The 22,157-nt window shown below is 43.8% G+C and overlaps 2 protein-coding genes across 2 annotated transcripts in view; one reads left to right on the top strand and one right to left on the bottom strand.

Moving 5' to 3' along the window:
• Positions 1-313: 313 nt before the first annotated feature.
• The window catches only part of T265_15130 (hypothetical protein), a gene marked incomplete at both ends in the record, with an annotated part of 22,913 nt that continues 1,069 nt past the window's right edge, over positions 314-22,157 (top strand). Inside the window, one exon of the mRNA XM_009176710.1 lies at positions 314-698. Coding sequence (XP_009174974.1) covers positions 314-698 — 385 coding nt within the window. The remainder of the gene's footprint in view (positions 699-22,157) is intronic.
• T265_15129 (hypothetical protein) lies at positions 4,646-5,573 on the bottom strand (the record flags this gene model as incomplete). Its single annotated transcript, XM_009176711.1, has 2 exons — positions 4,646-4,755; positions 5,447-5,573. Coding segments are annotated over 2 exons (237 nt in total), but the record flags the coding sequence as incomplete, so codon positions are not given.

Raw genomic sequence — 22,157 nt, 5'->3', positions numbered from 1 at the left:
TTGGGACTCGAAGAGCAAGGGACGTTGTAAACTCCTATACGTGCAACTTGACATCAACAACAAAAAAGAAACCACACATAGATGTGAGTACGAGCATGTAGATAGATGAAGATGAATCCAATTCCCTGAAATACTACCGCAGGTACGTATGGGAAATGGACGAGTTCTCAAAGGAAAAGCCAGTGCTCCAAGGCGAATGACCCTCTTGTTTCCGTTTGGAAAACTCGGCTTGAATTTAGAGGATCTCGTCTGCGCAGAAAGCTCCATTGTTTCTCTATGTGACCGTCGTTCAGACTAAATTTTTCTTTTCCAGGCTCGCAATCGCTTCCCTTGGTTGGATACCACCAAGGAAACACAGCCATTGGCTACATCCACACAATTAGGCTTCGTCGAAGGCCAAAGTTTTACGCAGCCTTTGCGGGATGAAGATGCCCAGTTGTATGTAACACGGGAATGGCAACTGGAACGCTACAGCCGTCTTCATCCAAGGAACTCGGAAGATGGAGAAAGAATGGACACTGCGGATGGTGAGGATTCTAACCATGAAGACGAATGGGAGACTTGGGAAGGTGGGAGTGCACCAGCTCTTGTTGTCCGTTTGGCCGGGTTCGGACATCTGTGCATAATGTATGGAACAGAACTGGTTGAGTCATATTTCCTCATATTAGCAAAACGATGGATGAAAGCTGTCCTCGTAGGTATGTTGTCTTCAGTTCACGATTCTAGGCAACTCTCAGTTATTCACAAGGTTCATGTATTCCCCCCAACTTGGACTGTTTGGTAAATACTGTTTTGCAATTGTGATTAAGCTCGAAAAGGATGGTTTGAAAAGTGGTGGATAGAACCCATGCCACCTATGATGTAACAGCTTATATAGGCTTGGCTCCGTACAACCTGTGTATTCCCGTTTGAATGTCTTGTGCAATAATTTGACACTTCACGTCTAACGAGATGGAGATTCTTATCTGAAGGTTCATATCCTTGTTAGTCCAACGCGCCTTCTCATTTTTCTTAGTTTTCCATCGGCAGACATCTACTCCAGAAGATTCATATTCTTAACCTCATTTATAGCCTTATTGAAGGTGGAGAATTTTTCTACAACGTTTTTATCCAGGGAACAGCAAGTAATTTTCCCCGGGTGAAATGTCATACCGAAAAGGGTGGATCAGAATCTTTGTCATCACTCCTCTGTCTGTAACTATTTTTACTTATATGGTTTTACGATTTTATTGGTTCCAAGCCTGGCGATTGAAGAGCCTTTTTCGATGAGAGTTCTGAGGTCGGAGGACGTTTCATTAGGTCACCGTGATTGCTTTTGTTCAGAATTACTTTTACAGCTAATGACCAGCATACTGCAAAGCTAGTTTGTACAGATATACCATCTGGTACACCAAACTGAAATAGGCTTCCGTGTGTAAAATTCGTGTAGTAGGGTTAGGTGCCCCCTGTTAAAACATTTTTTGAATCTTGCTAAAGATGTTCACCCAATGGATTAGGGAGACCGTGTTAACTGAAGTTCAAACTAACGTGAAATATCCCCGATAAGGTGAGCGCAACAAAATATGAATAGCATTGGAACTGAAAGTTGATTTTTCGAATCTGAAGAGAAGTCACTGGTGCCATCCTCACTTTATCAAAACGTTAAATTACATCAGAATCCTAATTTCTATTGCCGAAATATGCGGTCTTTTGTCAGTCTTCTAGAATAGTGGTTTTTAGTGAATAGTTTCTCAAGAAAACCATCCAGTTTCACATAAATAATTTTTTACATCCATGTTTCGCGCCTCGTAAACATTGCAGTTTGTAAACTAGAAAGAGGCTATCATTTTTGTCTATCTCATAATTCGAAGTTGCCCGAAAAAGAAATAAATTCCAGTTGGATGTGGTGGGAGTTTTATTTGAACGGAATTTCAGGTAGAATTGTTACACTTTTTGGTAAAGATTCAAGCGAAAACCTGGCAAGGCTCCATTAACGACAGAGTTTCAGGGTTTGTGTGTTTAAACCAGAATGAGCTGGGCACCACATTGAAAATCGTGAAAAACATTGGTGTTAACTCTTGTCCATAGCGGCTCAGAGCAGCTGTGTTCAACCATAAAAGTATTCATGGTGGTTGAGTCATCTGAAGACGAGCACCGATTCATTAAACCTCCGCCTGTAACTAGAGCCAGATACACAGCGGCATCGTATGAATCATCTGTAATCGGGACATACGTGAATGCGATAAGGTGACCTGTATGTCGTAAATAATACAACTATGATGGGTGCCACGTATACTTTAGACCCACAAGTTGGCGAAATAGGAAACCAACAAAGCTCATCTACCTGATCAGATTTCAAAACGGCGGGAACTTTCGCCAAACGGTGTAGTAATGGGGTACTGAAATGACAGGGTAATGATCTAACGGCAGGCTTGGGGGTCACCAACGCCCGGGTGACCACGAAGGCTGGGAACCTCCACTACATTTTGTTGACTCATGGTTATCATGTTTGAGGATGCTACGTGGGGTATAAGTGGTGGTAAAATGCGACCCAGGAAAGAAGCAGCTGCGCTGCATGGTGTAAGTTGGTTAATCAACCACCTAAACCTGCAATCACCGGTCCCAGAAGCATATCTACTTTGCCGTTTGAGACTGTTGGGGTTTAAGAGCTGCATGTGGAAACAGTCCGATCGTTCTATTGAATTTTCGGCTCTGTTGCCGTTGTGCAAATTAGTCCAATTGTCGGCTGTCAGCCGGAAGTCACCTCGTCCACGGGGGAAGGGCTGTTCAAAAGGAACGTGATGAAATCACAAATTCGTATGTAGGATCGTGTATAGGATCTTTGTGCGAAGGCTCTTCGAATCAAAATAGGAACACTACAATGAACTCGATCGGCTTGTGGCTGAATGAACATCATAAACAAGAGGTTGAGTTTTCTCTCCCACCAACATCAACTTAAACCGCAACGGGCTGTATTTCGCCACTTGTGTGCAGTTTTCTGTTCAGGTAAAACATAAGGCTGATAGGAAATCGGGAAGTGCGCCTTAAAAATGAACGGACAGTCGGTTGTCGAAGAGTTTTCCGAATCCTTACCAGTGGTATATTGTATTTGCGACATCCCGAATATCGTGCCAGCCTAAACATGAGGTGGTCTTTATGAAGCATTTTTGGCTGATTTCCATTGAGTAACCTGTTAAACACCAGCTTAACTTGCGAATGAATGTGTTTCGCTACTTGAATACCTTTCCTTTCATGATGATATAACCATCAACCGAAACAAAATAACTTCCGCTTCGCTGGTCCTATCCGGTGCAATCCATTGTCAGCATCCATCTATCTTGTGTTAAGAAATTTTGACATACTCGGCTCTTTCATCACCTTCGTGCGTGTTACTTTTTAACGCTCGCATATGACAATGCACGGATTTTTCAGAAGTTGGAATTGGCCTGGGTGTACAGCTGCTTCGCCTACGCGAAGTTAATTGGACGTCATCTGATAAACCAAACCTGGTTCAACGGGATTTGATTAAGTCGGGTAATCTGACTTGCTGATAACGTGCAGGGGTCTGGGGAGTTCGACTGAGGTTTCATCCTGTCAGAGGAGTCAACCTATACCGGAAAGCCAGAAGCATTGTACAGCTTCCCCGTCCTTATTGGAAATCGTCATCAGTTTGCACCTAGCAAATCTACGAAATAGTTTTTAGTTGACGACTGAATCGTACTGACTATTGGTGAATGGTAGGACTTTCCAGACAGTCAGTCAGTGACCCTCCTAGTATAACCTAGTAACATCACGTGACCTGTTTCCTCTACACCCATGTAAGAGCTCCTAGCAAGAAATAAATTCTCGATGTGCAGTCCGTACGCTACTGGCCAGAAATTCACCGAGAATGTTCAGTGTAGGTATGCACACAGAAATGGGCTGCAAGTTATCAAGAGCTTTTAAACAGATGCAGTTTTTCCCTTCACTTCCCTTGACTACTTTACTAACGGTCTTCTGTGGCCTTGCTGCGCAAGACAACATATATTGCTAGATTGCGGGTCTTAAATCATCTTAAAGAATGTCCACGAAATGGCTTAAGTGATAGCTCCAACTCTGAAAGCGAAATATGGCCTCCATCAATCATATTCCAATGAAAACAGTGGTTCTTCAAGGGGACTTGGGCACCATAAGCGGGAGGAAGCAATACTTCTCCATCGGCTAGACTTGCGGTAAACCTAAACTCACAAGTCAGAAATCTCTTGAATTCTTTTGATATTCATACACAACGAGGAGTGCTCTATCAGTGAAGGCAAATCACGTTTGCCACTAAGCAATCATTTGAATGAACCCTGCCAGAACAAGGATTGAGATCCGAATCTGATTTGAAATAGACTGTCTCATGATATGTGGTTGACCAAACAACCGCATTTCACTTAACTTATTCACACAATTACTGTTGATCACAACACTTCTTACCGTTGCTGCTGCAATTCCGTTCAGAACACATGAAGACAATGAATTCTTTGTGTTCAGAAGCCATATTTTAGCATGTGGAAATACAGTGAGTGAAGCTGGCAACCATAATATGAACGGTAGCTCAAACACATAAATACAAAGGGGCTAGCTTGGGAAGGAGCCGAAAACCTCAGTCACACGCTTCAAATGTGTAGGAAATTACACTTACCGCTCTCATGGTTGAATAAACACAGATGGTCATATCGATTGTGGTTCTCTTCTGGACTTCCTTCCTGAGAAGGATGCTCACATATTTTCGTCTGTCTATATCGCCGCCAACTAAGAATAATCAAGTGTAAGAAAAATTTATGGTAAAATCAGCACAAGTACTGAGGTGAGCACCTCTCAGCTATAGGGTTTGGATACTACTGCTCCCATCTAAATAAACGCTACAAAAGTATCCCCACAAAGGTGGCGGCACAAACAAAGCCCCATTTCTATGGGTTCAGTATTCTCCTACTTTTCCATCGATACAGTTCACGTGACTGAATGTGAATAGCAATCAATCTATCTGGAGTATCTCCGTTTCTAGTTTCCAGCAGATAAGCCATACGAATTGTACATGCGACCTTGTGTTACGCACCTAGAAAGTGAAGTTTGGATTCGCCTCTACCCTCATCTTATCTCGCACCCACTTCCAACTATAGGAACCTGACCCTGAGTCAGTAGAAACTTTTCACTACAGGTTTTCCTTTAGATTGCGGTCTGGGGAATGTGTATTTGTCCACCTCTGTTTGCAGTCGCTCACCATCATGCAAACCGCTAAATGGGATTGGTCACTGGTTTCTCTTTCCTCCTTTACAAAGAGTTTGATGCTCAAATGACTCACTGCAATTGGAATTCACTGGCAATATATCATCAGTTAGTCATCGCTTAGGAGGCTTACCGCGACCGGCCTGAGTTAACGAGTTCGGTCACAAAGCTAGCGGCTTCCTCTGTGTGCAGTACTCTCCGCGACCAAATCACGCACGCACCATAGCTTGTGCACCGAACTTCAAACAGGCATCCACGCCCCGACAGTAAAGACCAGGACAGGTGCGCGTAACACAACGTCCACCTTCGACCGTACGTGACTCTACCTTCGTCTCACAACACATTTGTTTGACCACGTTTGGACGTGGTAACTGTGCGGGGTCGACAAATGAAACGTTTGTCTTCGTAGTCCATTATCGTTTTATTTTGAAGAGCATGTTCATAAACACGAAAACTAAAAGCAAGCGATAGAAATGGAAGGGTTGCAGAAGAATATGAGCTAAATCGAAGTGCCAACAACAGTCCCAGGCAAACAGAATGAATCCCAACGTATGTAACATACCTGAAAACGCCAGCAACCGAAGCAAGGACAAAGAGCGCTAAATGCTCTTTAAGACGCGATAAGCGCTAGCTCAGTCAAGACTCGCACTTCAGGCACAAAGTGCCCGGCATCCTGGGTCAGGTGTGAAAGTCAGTGGCAAGGGTGAACACTCAAAGCCTGTACCACGCATTAAAGTGTAAGTAAATACGCAGAGAGCCCACAATGGCAAGCAAACACAAGTCACCAACTGTGACTCTAGGAAGTCCCAGTCCCATAAAATCCTTGGTGGATTCAGGAAAGCAGATCCCTCGATAAGAGATGATCATCAGCCGGTTGACTAAAAATTCGACACCATGATCGATTGCACGTAGGGCTAAGATGATGGCAAGGGAACAATGATCACTACCATACTTCTGCTTCTCGCCCAATGCAGCAACTCCGCACCCATCCGAGACTATAATGACGTCTATTACAGTTGCTCGGCGCTCCCGAACAGCAGTTAGGTCAGGCGTGATGAACGACTTCGACGTGGGTGCTCTCAACTCCTCGAAGACTGTGTATCCCAGGCAGCGGAGACGTCTCACGAGTTCCCTTGCAGCCTGATTATGACGAGCGCGTATCGCATCATGCTGCAGCCAAACTTCCCGGATGCCAGAGTTTCCACGGTAGATCTGACCACCATGACCATGCCGGGTGCTTCTAACTCTCATCCTAAGCGGGCTAGATCGAGGCTGGATACTGCGGATGAATATCCGAGTAAACCCTTGTTTTGGAAACAGATCATCGATTAGAAAGAGGCGAAGCGACCAACTCCCGTAAATGGCGATCTTCAGCGCTGTTATGCAGGCTATCACTCCAGACAACCACCAGCACTTCCTTGGTGTTTACGCGTGCACCTTGGGCTCGGATCGAAAGGCTGAAATCCAGAACAATCTTGACAAATGCGGAATCATTGCTTACACTGCGTAGTACTCGGTATCCGGATTGTTGGACTCAGACTTGGGATGCCAAATCCCCCGTGTTGTTTACCGGCGTGGATGTAGTTGATCGAGGTGTCCTTCGGTAGACGTAGCCAGTCACGAATATATTGCCTGATGTAGTTGCCCAATGTTTTGAGCGTGTTTCGGTGAACTTAGCGGAGCACGAGCGAATATGTCAGCCTCGGTATCAGATAGCTCCTCGTGATCTCTATTCTTTGGTGCGGTTTAAACGGGGCACGCGTCACCTCATCAAGCAGTTTGAGCAGCTGCTGTCGGTGACGGCAGACTTTTTCTTCCTTGAAATTAACGGGGATGCTTAGTATGTTACGGTGTCTGTCGTACCCAGAAGAGTAATGAGTTTCTCGGTGAAGCAAAATGGTTCGACTGAGACTGCTGTCGCCCGATGTTTCCTGTCCCCTCAAATCACCATCGCTTTTGTCTTTCGAACGTTTGTCTTTATACCACCTCTTCCCAACTAGACCGCAGCAGCTTCAAGCTTCTCTTTGGGGCGTGCCTGACTTTTTGCACACACGACCCAGTCGTCAGCAAAAGCAAAAACATCAACTAGAGTGTCAAGGAACTGGTATCCTAGTTGCGGCATCGACAATCCATGAACTGTACTGTACTAATGCCTCCTTGCCTCACATCTCTGTAGCAGTTAACCTCGAAGTTGGAGGAAACTGCTACAGCACTCTCATATGACTGTGCGGTTTATCGAACTAGGGGCGAAAGTGCTCCAAACGACTGCAGTGCTTAACAAGCATATTATGACAGCATCGGACAAGAATGGATGACACGGAGATCGATCTTAGTTGATCCGGTGTAGTCGGATTTGAAAACTTCGTGACTAGGGTAATACGGGCACTACACAAACATGGGAATCAACCTCCAGGTAATGAGATTAAGTTGAAATACCCGGGGGGCGCGTTTGCATTGAACCAACGGAGCATCCTGGGCGTGACCTTGTCCACGCCTTGGAATGAACTGCCCATTAAACGGATGGTACGGCCGACTTATTCTGTACTTGGCTGTAGCTAGCTTCAGGTACTACTACGCGACTTGACCGGCTATCCACATATTTTGGAGCTGAGAGCACCTGCTTCCAACACTACTCAGAGTCCAGAGTTAGGCCGCACTTACCATCGTATAAACCCTTCCATGACCCATCGAGCGCAGCAGACGCTGAATCTTTCTGTCTTTGTTGGTGTAGGGTCTGGATGGCGGAGTAGTTAGCTCGGCGGATCTGCTTTCGGTTGACCGGCATCTGATGGGCTAGTTGACGACGGCGTCGGGATACAGTTTTCCAGGTGCGTGGAAATGTCCTGGAGGTGTGGAAGTCCAGAAGCGACAGGAATTGCTCCGGTGTCATGATGCCAGACTGCAACTCTCGGGCAAACGCCGGAAGATCAACACTAGCAAATGAACTGTCAGCATAGGATTCCAAGAGTGACACGGCGTAATCCACGGTTCATTTAAACCAGACACTATAGTCATCGGCTTCTGATGAGTAGGCCGATAGTTTGGTTAGGGTCACTAGATAGTGATTCCTCCTGTTGTGCTTGTCAGTTAAGCACCCGTAACCTGGTTTTGATGCTCATAACCAGTCGACCAGGGAAATACTGGTCCGATCTCGCGAACGGTGCAGTTTGCGTGCCACAAGACCGATGTAAATTATAAGCCAGGTGCAACAGCGATTGTGACTCTTGTTGGGACCAGAAGGTACCGGAATACTTCACTCGGCCTAGCTTATCGGCATTATGCTGGGTGGGGTGTGCATGCCGGCGATGTTGAATTAGGCCAATCTTCGTCGGAAAAAGGCGGGAACAATCAGCGCAGGCCAATTGGGTGACCATGTTCTTACCGACACTTTTATTGTCGTGAACTTGAGGGTGGGCTACCAAACCAGCTTTCGATTTGCAGCACTTGCCACATTGAAAACAAATAGGATGGTTAGCCCTGTCTGGAGTTCCTGAACTCTTAGCTCACCCAGACTGACGTCCAGACTACCCAGTCGGTACTATGAGGAGGTGGTTCAGCTCGCCGACCAGGCGGATGATGCTTACTCAACCGTTCGGCAAAATAATAAAATATTATGAAAGCCTAGATATCGCATCCGTTATCTACTGATTCAATCGAAAAGGGACTACTTGTGAGTAGGTATGTTCATGGAAAGCTGGTTAATGTTCAAAAATTGGCTCGGAATTTCGACCTAATATTTAGGGTGAGGATGTGACTATTTCTCGAGGGGCCAACTCCCGTTGAACCTTCTTCCGTTGTTGAGGTTTATTCAGGGGCTGTGTGGGGGACCGATCACACTTTTTAGCAATAATAGGTTGCTGGCCTCAAAATCACATTTCCGCCGCTCGTACTAACTTAACTCATTGGGCGCCATTGACTGATCGGAAAAAGCGTGTTCGTGAGGTTAGTGACCTGAAGTACTCAGTCGCTACGTTGAGTAACTAATCCCTTCTTGTCCAACGGTGTTGGGAAGTCTGGTACTTTTACATCTTTTACTTATATCTATACTATATGCTGGATAGTTAGTTTGGTGTGATACAGAATGTGAAATGCTTGAACACGTTGCACCCAATAAAATGTCGTACTAGGTCATTTGCAGTTAGCTTTTGTGAACTAATACAATAATATTATTTTACCATATGTGGTCACTGAATGTACCTAACATCCCCCTATTCTGCAAATTGTCGTATCCTGCTACTAGGTGAGTTCACCCTATTTGGAATGTACGTGTTAGGCAAAAAACTTAAGAATTTGGGAGCTTGATTATCGCAAATGATGAAAGATAGGAACTGTTCTCATATGCGATATAAATGTCTGAGTACCACCAAATAGTGATTCTGGAAGGGCAACTCTACAAATTGTGCATCCCACTGCGTTGCCAAAATAATATCCCTCCACTCAGGCTGTGCGACAAGTCCGTTTTACTGAGTGCTCTCCTGATTTCACCAACGCCTTAATCCTAACTACTTGTGAACCTTTGTACTTAACATAGAATGTACGTGAGTCCTGTTTAATTCCCCGTGTATTTAGCCTGGTCACAGTTCAGGTACTCTGTCCATACGTTTTTTGTTACAGACTGTATGTAGTACCAGTCCATAGGGTACACGCATACTATCCGGTGGTTTCTTCAGTGAAAAGCTTGCCTAGGATTATAAGCTCGATCAGCACCCGCATATCGTCACAGCAGCTGCTGGGCGGATGTGCTCATTTCTGTGTCAGCACGGAAACACCAAGATGTGCAGTTCGTGATTGTATTCCAGCTAACGCATCAACATCCAAAGACAGACGTGGACGAGCCATGACGTCCTCACGAGGCGTGCATTTCAAACGCTATTGAAGCGCAACGCATCACCCTTCTACGCTATGTCCGCGAATGTTTTATTGATCTGGCGGTTACTAGATGTAACCGTGTGAATGCCCATTGACGTTCAGATGCACTCTCGTTTCCGTTCGGAGGTAATTTTGATATAAGAGAGCAGGGACTTTGCCCGGTCGCAAGTAATTAACCGTATAATTTACCACAGCTTACAAATTTCTAGTCCAATTACAGAAATCAGTAAGCAATGTACTCTGCGAGGGAGAACTTCTAATGGTTGAATCAATACGTTTTGGCAAGTACCCCTGCAGGTTCATATGGATATCTGGCCTAAAATAACTACACCGACTACACATTCGATGAGCTACAACCAGGACCACACAGGCCACGTGTTGTTCTTATATTTTGTCCGGTTATTTCTTTTGACGCCAGTTAGTTGTGAAAGTCATAGAGTCATCTTTTGAACAGTCTTCCTTCTGTCCTGAGGCACTTATTTTGACTTGGCCACATAAGAGCAAGGGAGGAAGGGCTCCAGCTTCGTTCTTATCCGACCTCATCAGCACTTGGTCTTAGCGGGATTTGAAACCCGAACACCTGATATACAAGTGTTATCGTGGCTACCTCAATTAGCCACTTTTCAGAAGATTCTTTGTGGTTTGGATGACGCATCAATTTTCGATACGTACACAAAACCACTTTTTGGCTCCAGATGGCTTTTAAGTCTATCCCCTTGTGAGATGAAATTGCTCGCTCTCTCGAAACATGTTCACCCTAGGATTAGCTGACGCTCAGGTGTGCACTGAATGGAAATCCATCCCAATCTGTTGATAAGTTGACCGACATCTTTCTGTCTGTCACCTGATGAGCTAAAATTAGGAACGTGGTCAGGGTTATTTTTTTGGTCTGTCAAGTGTATAAATGTAAAAGCTCCGTTTCTCGTACACACACTGAAAAAAACACTACAAGGACTTTGCACTTTCACCAGTCTGTCGGGTGGGTTGCATGCGCACCTTCGTAGGCCCTCTTTTGAACGGTACACAGTGGGCACCGGTGTTGGCACCTGATTCCTACTAGAACTGTAGCTCGTACAACTACCCGCGCTTGTGCAATTTTTTTCCTGAACCGATCTTGTTTATTCGTACACTAATGTTTCATGAATGCGCCAAGTTAGCTAGCAGTAAAACCCTGTTTGTTCAGAGTTAACGACCAGTTAGCTATCCTATTCCCATTTGGGGATTGTTTCATGTTTCTCACTAGTTGTCTTTATAGTCGACTCCTGACTCTATGCTTATGACCTTGTTAGTCCGAGTAGCCATGTTGATATGAAAGGGTGAATGCCTAATACAGATTCAGGCAAACCATGGTTCAGTGCTAAGCATTGTTGGGGGGGGGCAACAATTCAACAATCCACCTCCCTCTAGTATCTGAACCTGGTGCTTGTGTGCTCTCATTGCTTTATACGACCGCTCCTATGGACGAAAATAGGTGCACTTAGTTTGGGCAAATTGTCCGTAGTCGGCAAACAGAGCACTGCGGGTTTCGTGTTGCTTGAGCGACCCATGTCATCGACGTTTTCGTTTGTAAATGATTATCATCCAAAAATGGATATTCACCAGAATGTGCAACGTGTCTAGTCACTCGGAAATGGGACCTAAAATTCTGCACATAACGACAGAAAACAAGGGAACTTTTTTATTCACAGTCAGATGAGTTACTAGTCCAGCCTCCAACTTGGAAGAAAACTGATTCAGCAAAGAAATCTGTTACATTACTATCGTCCCACTCATAATGTAGATAACACCTGTGGAGCGTTTTTTTCAAGCGAATGTGGACGGACAACTTAGAGAAACCTCTGAGGTCAAGAGGAAGCGGTATGGAAATCTACTGTCCGAATGAATGAATGGACTGGAAGGACTGAGTCACCGTGGTAAGCCTTAGTTGGCAAGGCGCTTATGCACACGAGTGGAATTTAGGTTTGGTCAAAGCCAAGTGGGATAAGAAAGTGAATGCTCAAAGCTACGAGATCTCGTTGACAGGTTAGATGATTCACATCTACTGAGCAGTCCTCAGTTATTTTGATTTTTATTGCCACTTGAAGTTTTTTCCTGATGCCGGTCTGCTTATGACCGCAAACCTTGAGTAGATCGTGGATTTCAGTGTTGTCCGCCCAACTGGATGAGTCATTTTTTGCACGCATGATGACTCATAAGTATAGCTATACGTGCACGAACGAAACTGTCATGGCACGGTTATAGCTTGGTGCCTGACTAGAACGGACGAAATCAGGTACATGAAAATTACTGTTTTGTTCTACCTAACGTTCATAATATAATATATAATAAACTCTATGGAATCTCGACGCATGCTAAACTACTAAGAATCCTTTAGTTTAACATCTTTGGGCCTAATATGTTTATGATGTGCTTCTAAGCTCAGATAAGCGCTGAGTATACTTAATGCACTTTTGATTTCACATGAACGAATGGGGGGTGGGGGCGAATAAACTATAGCTGGCAAATTCGCGCAAGACTTATTTGATGGTGAATGCTCTGCTTCAATAGTAACGCAACCGTTTATGCACTCGCATTGTTTTGCTGAAGTAGTATCTCATACGATATTCATACAATTTTTGTCTGACTACAGTACTCACCCATAGGGACTGATATCAGAGGATTTTGTGGATGGCATGCTTCTTTTTGGTGAAATTGTGTAGTTGAACATTGTGTAATGCTTTATGGTCAAGGTATTCGCTTGTTGTACTTCAAACTTACGCCAGAGCGGTACTATCGTTCTTGTCGTCTGAGAGCGTCATGTGCCATATCCGAATCTGACAACAAAAGACACTCGTGAGTTTCTGGGATATGACAAGTGCACATCAAGTCCAGAGAGCACCGCTAGTGTCTTGAGATAGTCTATCAGCAAACTGTTTTTATCAAAGGCACAGCTAACACTGTCCTCGTGCCTCAACTTGAAAACTTCGCACTTCCACCTTCCTTAAAATTACCTTTGGTCCCATCATTACTTCAGACTTTCATCCTTAGGGTTATTGTCGATAAGCCTTCTTCGTAGCACGAATCAGGCTTGATATTAGAGCTTGACTCAGTGGTTTAGCATCAATGTCAAATTAGAAAACTGCGCATGAAGCTTGTAGAAAAAACACAAAAAGACCCTTTAAAAAAAGGACCAAGCGTGGAGAATACGGAAAGTTGGCTTTTGATGTGTCATCTCAGTTCAGTTGAACAGTGGCGAACACTGCTGTTGGATCTTTCTCTTCGAGTGAATGACCCCTGGTTGCCCAGATTTTTTGCATATAGCGTCGTTCTACTTCCAATTCCAACACCTGTGTTTAAAATAACTGAAAACCAGCGCCCTTTTCACATCGTTTCTTCTGTTGCTCTTTCATTCATTTATTGCTCTTTTTGCTATAAATTAGGAACAAACATTGCGTAGTTGTTTTTAGTCACGTGATGCGATCTTTCCCCGTACCGTCATTGCCTCGGTTAGGATGGCGCCACACGTGCACTTTTTAGCCAGATTTGCGTTTCTGCAAATAACCAATTGTGCGCTAATAATCTTTGCTTGTGAATTGTGTGTGGATATCATAATTCTAAACGGAAACACAAATGTGGTCTAAAGAAGAAGGAGAGAAACAGTACTTGTTCGTCTGAAACCTCTCAGCTGTACAATCGAGGCGAAAAAGGGTCTGCTTTGCCGTGAGACAAACGTTATTGTAATGGAAAGATGGCACACACGATAATAAGCATGAAAATCCCCCAAACAATGAGTCAGCATTTCACGGTGATTGGCAGAAAAAGAGAACCTCTTCCATTTCTACGTCTGGAAAATATATCCTATATAAATATGGCTCACGATAACAGTCTGAGCTCCACACAAATGAGCGCTAAAATACAAAAGCCAATAAAGCCAGTTTTTCCTCCAAGATCAACCAATTTAGCATGACTAGGACCACTGGTGTGACGCCTTTTGATCAGTGCGGGTAAAAAGATGCTTTCAGGATTTTTTTTGGGTTTTGCATTTTTGGTGCCTTGTATCTTATCCATGAAAGCTGAACTCATGAAAATGTTGAAACATTACAAAAGAGTGCTCTACAGTTAGGTAACATACTTCCTACGGATCTTTTTGATGGGATTTAGTACTTTCCAAACATTGATAATTTTATCAGTAAGTTTGAAAAACTGGCCTTAAATTTCTCAGGTTTTAACAAATCTCAAAATCTTTGTGTTAGTCGTTTACAAGCAATATCTCCAGCTCATTGCTGACGGAACTATATTTTGGCCCTTGTTTTTTCAATACTCACGTAGTGCATAGCAGGGGGAGGTTTAGATCACGGGTGAAAAAAGCCTAAACATGACAAAACATAAAACAAAGGACACCGACCTACGCCGATGCATCTGAAATACATCGAAGACAACTAACTACACTTGAGGCCGAAATTGGGGGAACAAGAAATAAGAGACACGACACAGAGTCGTGCGAATCCGAGGAAAAATAAGAAGTAGGGGGGGGTGTTATGTTCGGTGGGAGGCGTTTTGGATTGCTATGTCTGACTGTAACTGAAGGGGCGAGTTGCGCAGGTAAATTAGAAAGTGGGACAAAATAAGTGGTTTTGGGAGAAACTTCTCCTGTGTAGTTGTGACAGAACATGGAAAGGAAAACTGCTTTCTGACGGTGGGGAAAGGGGTGAGGCCATCCGTCAGAATAGGATAGGCAGGGAGTAAGAGACAAGTCGGAGAGGTCTCATTTCACATGCAAAAATGGTATCTTGAGATAAGTTTGAATAATATGGGCTACTCAGACGAACTGATTAATCTGCCGGAGTGGAGCGGAAGTTCAGGTGTTCTGGAGATCAGAGTGGCATCTAGCTTGATAAAAGATGACCTGGATAGATCATGAATATGCTAACACAAGAAGATAGCAGGTTGGAGGTTGTGGGCTGAAGAACGGAGAGACCGCAATTATGAGTCGAACGCTGAAAGGATGGGGACATATGTATGGAGTTAAAAAGTTGGAGATGATTACACTTGATGAACACCAGACGATGATGTTCACAAAGTCACTGTTAATATGCAAGTTATACGCATATGATCGTAGCTTACCTGAAATGAGACAACTTACTACTTGCTGACATCGTTTCCTACTTCATGAGTGCGGCCAGGAACAAGTCATCTGTAAGCAGGAGAAAAAGGGTAGCAGATAGAACATGACCCATCGGAACGTCAGCGTTGAGTGAGTACACTCAAGTCAATCCTGCAGAAATCAGTACCTAATGAAATTTCCAATCCAGGTGTTCAACAGCTAGTGTGGTGGAGGATTAGTGATGCCAACACAATCTAGAAGTTCATTTAGACTGGTTAAATTTCATCACGGGATATTAGGATGTATGTAGAATCTTACTGACCACTGATGGTTGCTCAAAAAGTGTTTCTTCAAAGATCATACAGAGGCCATTTGATAAGAATTGTCCCCAAGAATGAATTTACTTAGAAGAAATGCCACGTCAGAAACAAATTCTTGGCGCGGACAGTTTCGAAGTAAAGGAGGTAGGGTAGGGTTTGAGCCAGGTGACGAGGAGTATACAGTTCCAACCACCTGGTGGTAAAGCAGGAAAACATAGTTCCGCCTTCTGTATAACTACAAACAAAGTTTGCATTGTACCAAAATAAATGTCAATTCACAGACAACCTCCGGGTTGCAGCGCACTCTACAGCATTCCCTCGATCGAACTCAACAGGAGAGCGCTTGTCTTGAGTTTACTGCGAATGATCATTGGGTAATTAGGAGAATCAAGGTCACGGTGCAAGCATTTATGAAGGTTTTAATCAAACATACAACCCTCCCACCCAATGAAGTTTAAGTAGAAGGGAGTTCAGTGTCAGGACTACGCATCGCTTTTCGTGCGCAGTCAGCTATAATCACTTATTTCCTATTGATTACCAATGGGTGCAGAACTGATAACAAAGTTGTTTATGCCTGCAAGGATTTTCCTATAATTCATAGAAACCCCGGTGGTTATCACCTTAATACACACTTCTTCTCGGGCTTACGCTTCTAATGTTTTATTCATCTGGCTCATGATTAGGCCAGTTTGGTTCCTTTTTTCCTTGTTCGTCTGTTACAGAACAGCCCCGATAATCTGTAATCGATTATGTTTAGCGCGGCTTTGGCTGTTCTTATTGTTGTTTGTTGGTGGGCTAAAAGCGAAACGAGTAGGCGGACGAGGTGATTGACCCATAAACGAAATTAGCATGTAACGGAATCGAAAACAAACATCCCTCAAGGAAAACCCTATTTGCATACATACCACACGTAAGAGTCAGATTTCTAGTGTAGATCGAGAAATATTTGATGCATCATGAGCGCCGCCAGCTGAAGCGCTTTTAAATTTTACCTCAGTCACGATTTCGATTCGCTCGTCTGGCACTATCTTTTTGTTTGCATCATGTTTGACCGAGTTTCCCATTACAGATTCATAGTTTGCGTTTTCACAAACTGAAATCAGATACCCTTTTGAAAGCTGCAGATGCTATCGAAGAGTTGCCACCATCAGTGGATGATCCATGGTATGGAGAGCAGCTTTAAGCAAAACACAGCGATTCATATTGAATGTCTCATGTAGTGCAGTGGTTTTATTCCCGATAATCCCCGCTATTGGCGATAAGTAACCAATTACATCATATGACTTTGCTTATCAGGCTAATGAAAAGTCTTTGACAGACTATCAGTTTTGTCTTTTTGGGACACATCATGGTGATCTAGCCTTCCAGTTTCTGTTAATCCTACCCCTGCTTCAACACAACAGCGGATGATGTATTCGGAGTTAAGCACTTAGTTGAAAGTCCGTGGTGGTGTCAGCGGGAAACTCAAATGCGACTCTGTCCTTCGTCGGATACTTCGACCGAATGTGATCCAAAAGGATTGGACTGATGTTGCTCTCGTCTTGAGTCTGCATGTACTGTACACTCTATCAGGGAGAAACACGATGAGATTCTGACTCTCGGTCCAACTGAAACCAGTGACGAAATTTGCATATTTTACTCGGCCGAATAATACCGTGAATTAGGAATTCATCTGAGCATAAATCTCACGTCAACACCACAACTTGGCAGGTAATTTGTTTGGCCGTGCACATGTCGGTCGAACTTGGTGCTCGGGTACGAAGTGAAGCTGGTGAAAACTCGGTAACATTTGGGCCAAAAAAATAATAAACCGATGATGGACTGTCCAGAAGTTCCCACAAACCCTGTGAGTAGGACCACATCAAGGAAAATACTTTGATATTTCGAACGTCCATCAATGTGAACCGAAACGGCCTTTGAGCAGTGCCTTTGAGACATGCGTTAACACCACCTAAGTTTGCACATGTGTGGTCAACAGAAGACTTATTATAGGAGCAAAGAAACCAGATAGCAGTGGGTTACTAAATAAGTGTTTTCGGTTCGGTGTAAGAAGTTGCTGCCGCCCACACTGTTTACCTGTTGTCGGAACGTACTAGGCGTAAACCAACTTATTAGCGAATGTGGCCGATATGCTTATCCAAATCGTTGAAGTAGGTCACACGATGATTTTATGAGCCTTGGTGTACATGGCTTGTTTGTGAAATCGAAACCCGTACACCTGCTTGTGTGGCACTAAAATGCCGCATTCCAGCCAGAGCATGGGATTTGTTGCAGCTCCCTGCTAGAGGCAGGTGTCCTGGTTGTAAATGGGATAACCTTGATGTTTATCCCAATTATTGTGCCTAAGAACTAGGCTTATGATCGCAGTCATTGGAAAACTGACCTGGTTTTCGTCTTCCTAAGATGTTATCCTAATGACTGACCGTGCGAATGTTATATTTGTAAAACAGCATTCAAAAAGTAGCGCAATCACCTTGCTGTACGGCTAGTGAACAGCTTCACCTAAGGTTTGCATAGGCTAATGTGGATCTTGGATGTGATAGTGACAAACTTGAGGCAACCTTTTTCAAAATGTTGTTGTATTGCAGGCCTATTTTACTAATCGGGCTAGCTCTGGCACCTGAATTGATGCATGCAGTGTGTGTGTGCGTGTGTGTGTGTGTGTGTGTGACTCAGAACGCCACCGCATCGCATGTGAGGCATGGAAGCTGTGCTGCCTCAAGGTCCAAATAACCATCTGAATTTGTCCGCTTCCCATGAATGGTTGCATCGAGGGGTCGATGCCATTGAGGAGCAACACGTTCACTGGCTCTCAGTCTAATCTCTCGTGAATTCACTAGCAACGCTGAATATATGCATCTTTTGAGTGAATAAGAGGAATTACTTGCTGAATTCCACGAGTGTGTGTGGCATGCGGTGTCAACAGCCTGTCCAGTAATCGGTCTTTAACGCGGTCGTTTCACATGCCGAGCCTTAAATGTCGCATAATTCCTTGGGGGGATCAGAGAAGATTGATCACATCACATCAACGGACTGGGTTGAACAGATAAGAAAAACCGTGTTTTTGAGCCGTTTGCAAACAGTGCCGGATGTTGTTGAGTATTCGTTCGTTTGGTATGTTTCTTACAGGAGAGAAGTACGTAGTATTTTTACATCAATCCACTATATACGCTATACAACGATCCGTCTGATTTAGGCGAGTGACATTAAGGACGTACATCACAAAATAATAGCACAACACACGGAGGAAAATGTCACTAAACCGGTCGATGCAGGTTCATAGTAGCGACGGAAAAGATAAAACGAATGCATAAACAGAATTGGTAGATTCTAGAAACTAGCCTGGTTCAATTTGTCACTGTCTGGATTGCAGGCATTGACTTATTTCATCTCCTCTCTCATTTCGTCAAACCGCATCCCCCTCTGCCTTCGGAGCGAAAGCTGTGAAAATGTCATAAAAACATCCAGACATTGGATCAGTTGGGTAACAACCGAAATATGTATCAGTTCCCTGGGCAATCTCAGTTTCTTCACTAATTAGTCTGAAATTGTTTGTGCGAGTTCCCAGAGTTGTTGGTTGCTTCAAAATGCAAACAGTGTTCCCATACTTGTCTTCTAAGTAAGCGGTCATTCATCCACCCACCACCAGAAGGAATATTGGTATCTGGATGATGCATCTTTAGAAAAAAACGTTTCTTTCACCCGCTCACAAAAATTACAAGACATGTTTCCTGGTTTCGCTCAAACTATGTGACGAGAACCGCAACTTCGAGGTGTCTATTGTTACAAAAGCTCATATTAACTGAGGCACACACATAGAATTTGTCCCATCCATTCCTGTAAGAAATTTCGTGATGTGGTTGGCAACTTGCAGATTCACACTGCATGCACCATATAGGTATCCACTTTCTGCAGGAAGTAACAATCCTTCCGTGTTCATTAGTAGCAACACAACCGAAACATAAGGTGGACTTTGTGCAACGTTCTCGGACGAAGAATAGCGCAAGCGGGGATCCCGTTCGAATGCCATAGTAACGTTAGTTGACAAATGATTATTCGGATTCGCATATGTCCAACCTGATGTTCAGGTACGAAATGAGATTCACTAGGACCATGCTAACCCGATAAGTTCACAAAAGAGCCACACTAATGGTGAACAGCCGAGAAGTGTCCATCAAACTTGCGAATGGAATCTTAGAAACAACCTCGATATTTTAAATTCCGACCAAGCTGAAGCAGTACATTTGGTGTGAATAGTGCCACAAATCGGCAGACTGAGTAACACGTGACGCTGAGGCTATCTTACTTTTCGAATTAGGAAAGTACATCTACTCAGGCCAAAGATGCTGATATGCAGGTTTTATGTAGTTTTGAATGGATTTCGGGCTATTGGAAGGGTTCTAACAACTGCTATTAGCAGTTGATACCCAAAAGCGTGGTTCAACTTAATCACTCGGGCGCAGGCTTCCGTGTGCTTTCTCAGTTAGGCATCTCTTTTGTGGCAAATGCCGCGAAAGTGTTTGACTAGCTTCGCCTGCAAAGCTGGTCCTGCACCGCTTGTTATCTGAACTTCACTCACTTATTACTGATTTCGTCCGCTGTTCCGCGAAAAATGGGGTTTGTCGAATAAAACGATCGATTTTAAAGAGACGTGAATACTGAGAACAATTCTATGAAAAAAGCAGTAGAATAGGTTGTCTGAATATACGATTTTTCAAACTCGGTTATGAAGTTATTATAATTATCAAGCAACAAGGCAAACCGGTGCCAGTTTTTTATAGGTCCCTTAGGTCTTGCTCAACTAAAATTTCTGGTGTATATAGGGGCCCACTCGGAACAGCTGAACTTGAAGTTGATTTACTATTTGCACAGCAATTTGAAATGCTCCCTTCCCTTAGATATTTATCTTATTCAGTGATTAACCAATGGTTATCAGTCTCCTGCGATTCCATGAAGAAATTACCAGATACTTTAATGTTTCTCTTCCTAGACGATAACTTAGTCTATTGTAAGAGAAGTTTCCTGATCCAGTGAGAGAAATAATAATATTTGGCCGTTGGAGCGTAATACCGAACTTGTTGCATATGCCGGCAATACGATATATGCACAACTCACGGACTGCCTGATAGAAATATCAAGGCTGAACCGGATGGCAACAGCGCGAACGAACAGGTTGGAAAGCGTGACTCAGCACATGTCACGCAAGCTGTAGTGCATATCGGACAACGTAGTACGCTAACGGCTGATGATGACCGGAAGATATCACAAAAGGTAGACGCGCACAAAATCTGGGTAGCCACACAGTCCATGTTAGTTTAAAATCTCTAGTGGCTGAGGATACTGGTATAGTAATTACTCAACCGTTTAATCAACTTTTCCCACAGAAAAAAAAGCAGACAGCTTGACAGGGTAATTATTTGTAGTTGGTTGCTGGACTTTTAGATTCTGCATTCAAATGAACATCCTTCGGTCAGTCCCAATTTTTATGTGGTCTAATTTTTGTGATGGCTATAAAAGAGATGAGAAGCACTGGATTCGTGCTTCACTCTTATCAGACCTCATCAGCGGTGCATATTCCTGGCCGTCCCAGGTACTGAATCCCAGACATATAAAATGGTAGGTGAGCATACCACTATTACTTCACCACCGCACACTGGACACAAGGAGAACCGTTCGACTGACAGTCATGTGAATACAAACTGCTCGTCGTTTTAATACTCACTAATTGTTTGTTTGCCCTTTGTACTACAAACGGAATTATCTGTGTCCAATATTAAGGCCCTAAAACCCTACCAAAACTTCAGTTGTTTCTTTGCATTTCATACGTGTTTCGGTTGCGGAAACTCCCACTATTCCCCTCATCCTCTATTTTTGGCACTGGAGACTTCACCGTTCCAATCACTGCGTGAAATTTGACAAATCGCTTTCGTGATGCTAGCCCGGAACTCCAGCTTTTGACCGTGATGGATGGGCGGCAACGAAGTTCCAAATGCATTTCAGTATCGCCAAATAGCTCAAGCTAACGTTGACTTTCGTGAGAGTCTTATGAAATTTTATACAAACGGACGACCCCTTCTAGGCTTATTTCTATAGGTCGATCTAAAGAAACTGACTCATATGTCCCTAGAACTCAAGTCCTTTTGCGTTGGTATCTGAAAGGGTCACTCACACATGAAACTATCTAATGGCTGAATTAGGTGGGCATATTCCGTGAACGTTATACCGTTATTGTGTTCTATAGCGAGACTAGTACCCGATAACTTGTGAAGTCTATACGACCCGGTGATTTCGCGTGTCCACGTTCGGTGCAGTGATTGCCAGGTGCCATCATGCGCATGCACCTCTGGAAAGTACGCGCACATCTATTTTGCCTACTTAATGGTTTACAGGTTGGAACAGTGAACTTTCCCTGTAGTGAATGCGTGATAATCTTTCCTCTTCGGTTGGAGAATTTATTGGCACTTGCCTTGTGTTGTGCATGGGGAGAGTGTGGAAAAGGTGGTACTACCAGGCTTACAAAGATAAAATAAACTTCTGTTGAAATCTGCAGGCATCGGTGGGTGAGGGTGCCGTGTTCGCGAATAACCGTAAACTTTGCTCATTAACTTGTTCACGTGATCTAGTCACATCAGAAAAAAACATCGATTTTGCTTGCT

The sequence above is a fragment of the Opisthorchis viverrini genome (assembly GCF_000715545.1).
Source record: "Opisthorchis viverrini unplaced genomic scaffold opera_v5_355, whole genome shotgun sequence".
Classification (NCBI taxonomy): domain Eukaryota; kingdom Metazoa; phylum Platyhelminthes; class Trematoda; order Opisthorchiida; family Opisthorchiidae; genus Opisthorchis; species Opisthorchis viverrini.
Note: the sequence above shows the minus strand (reverse complement) of the source record. Positions and strands in the feature narration are given on the sequence as shown.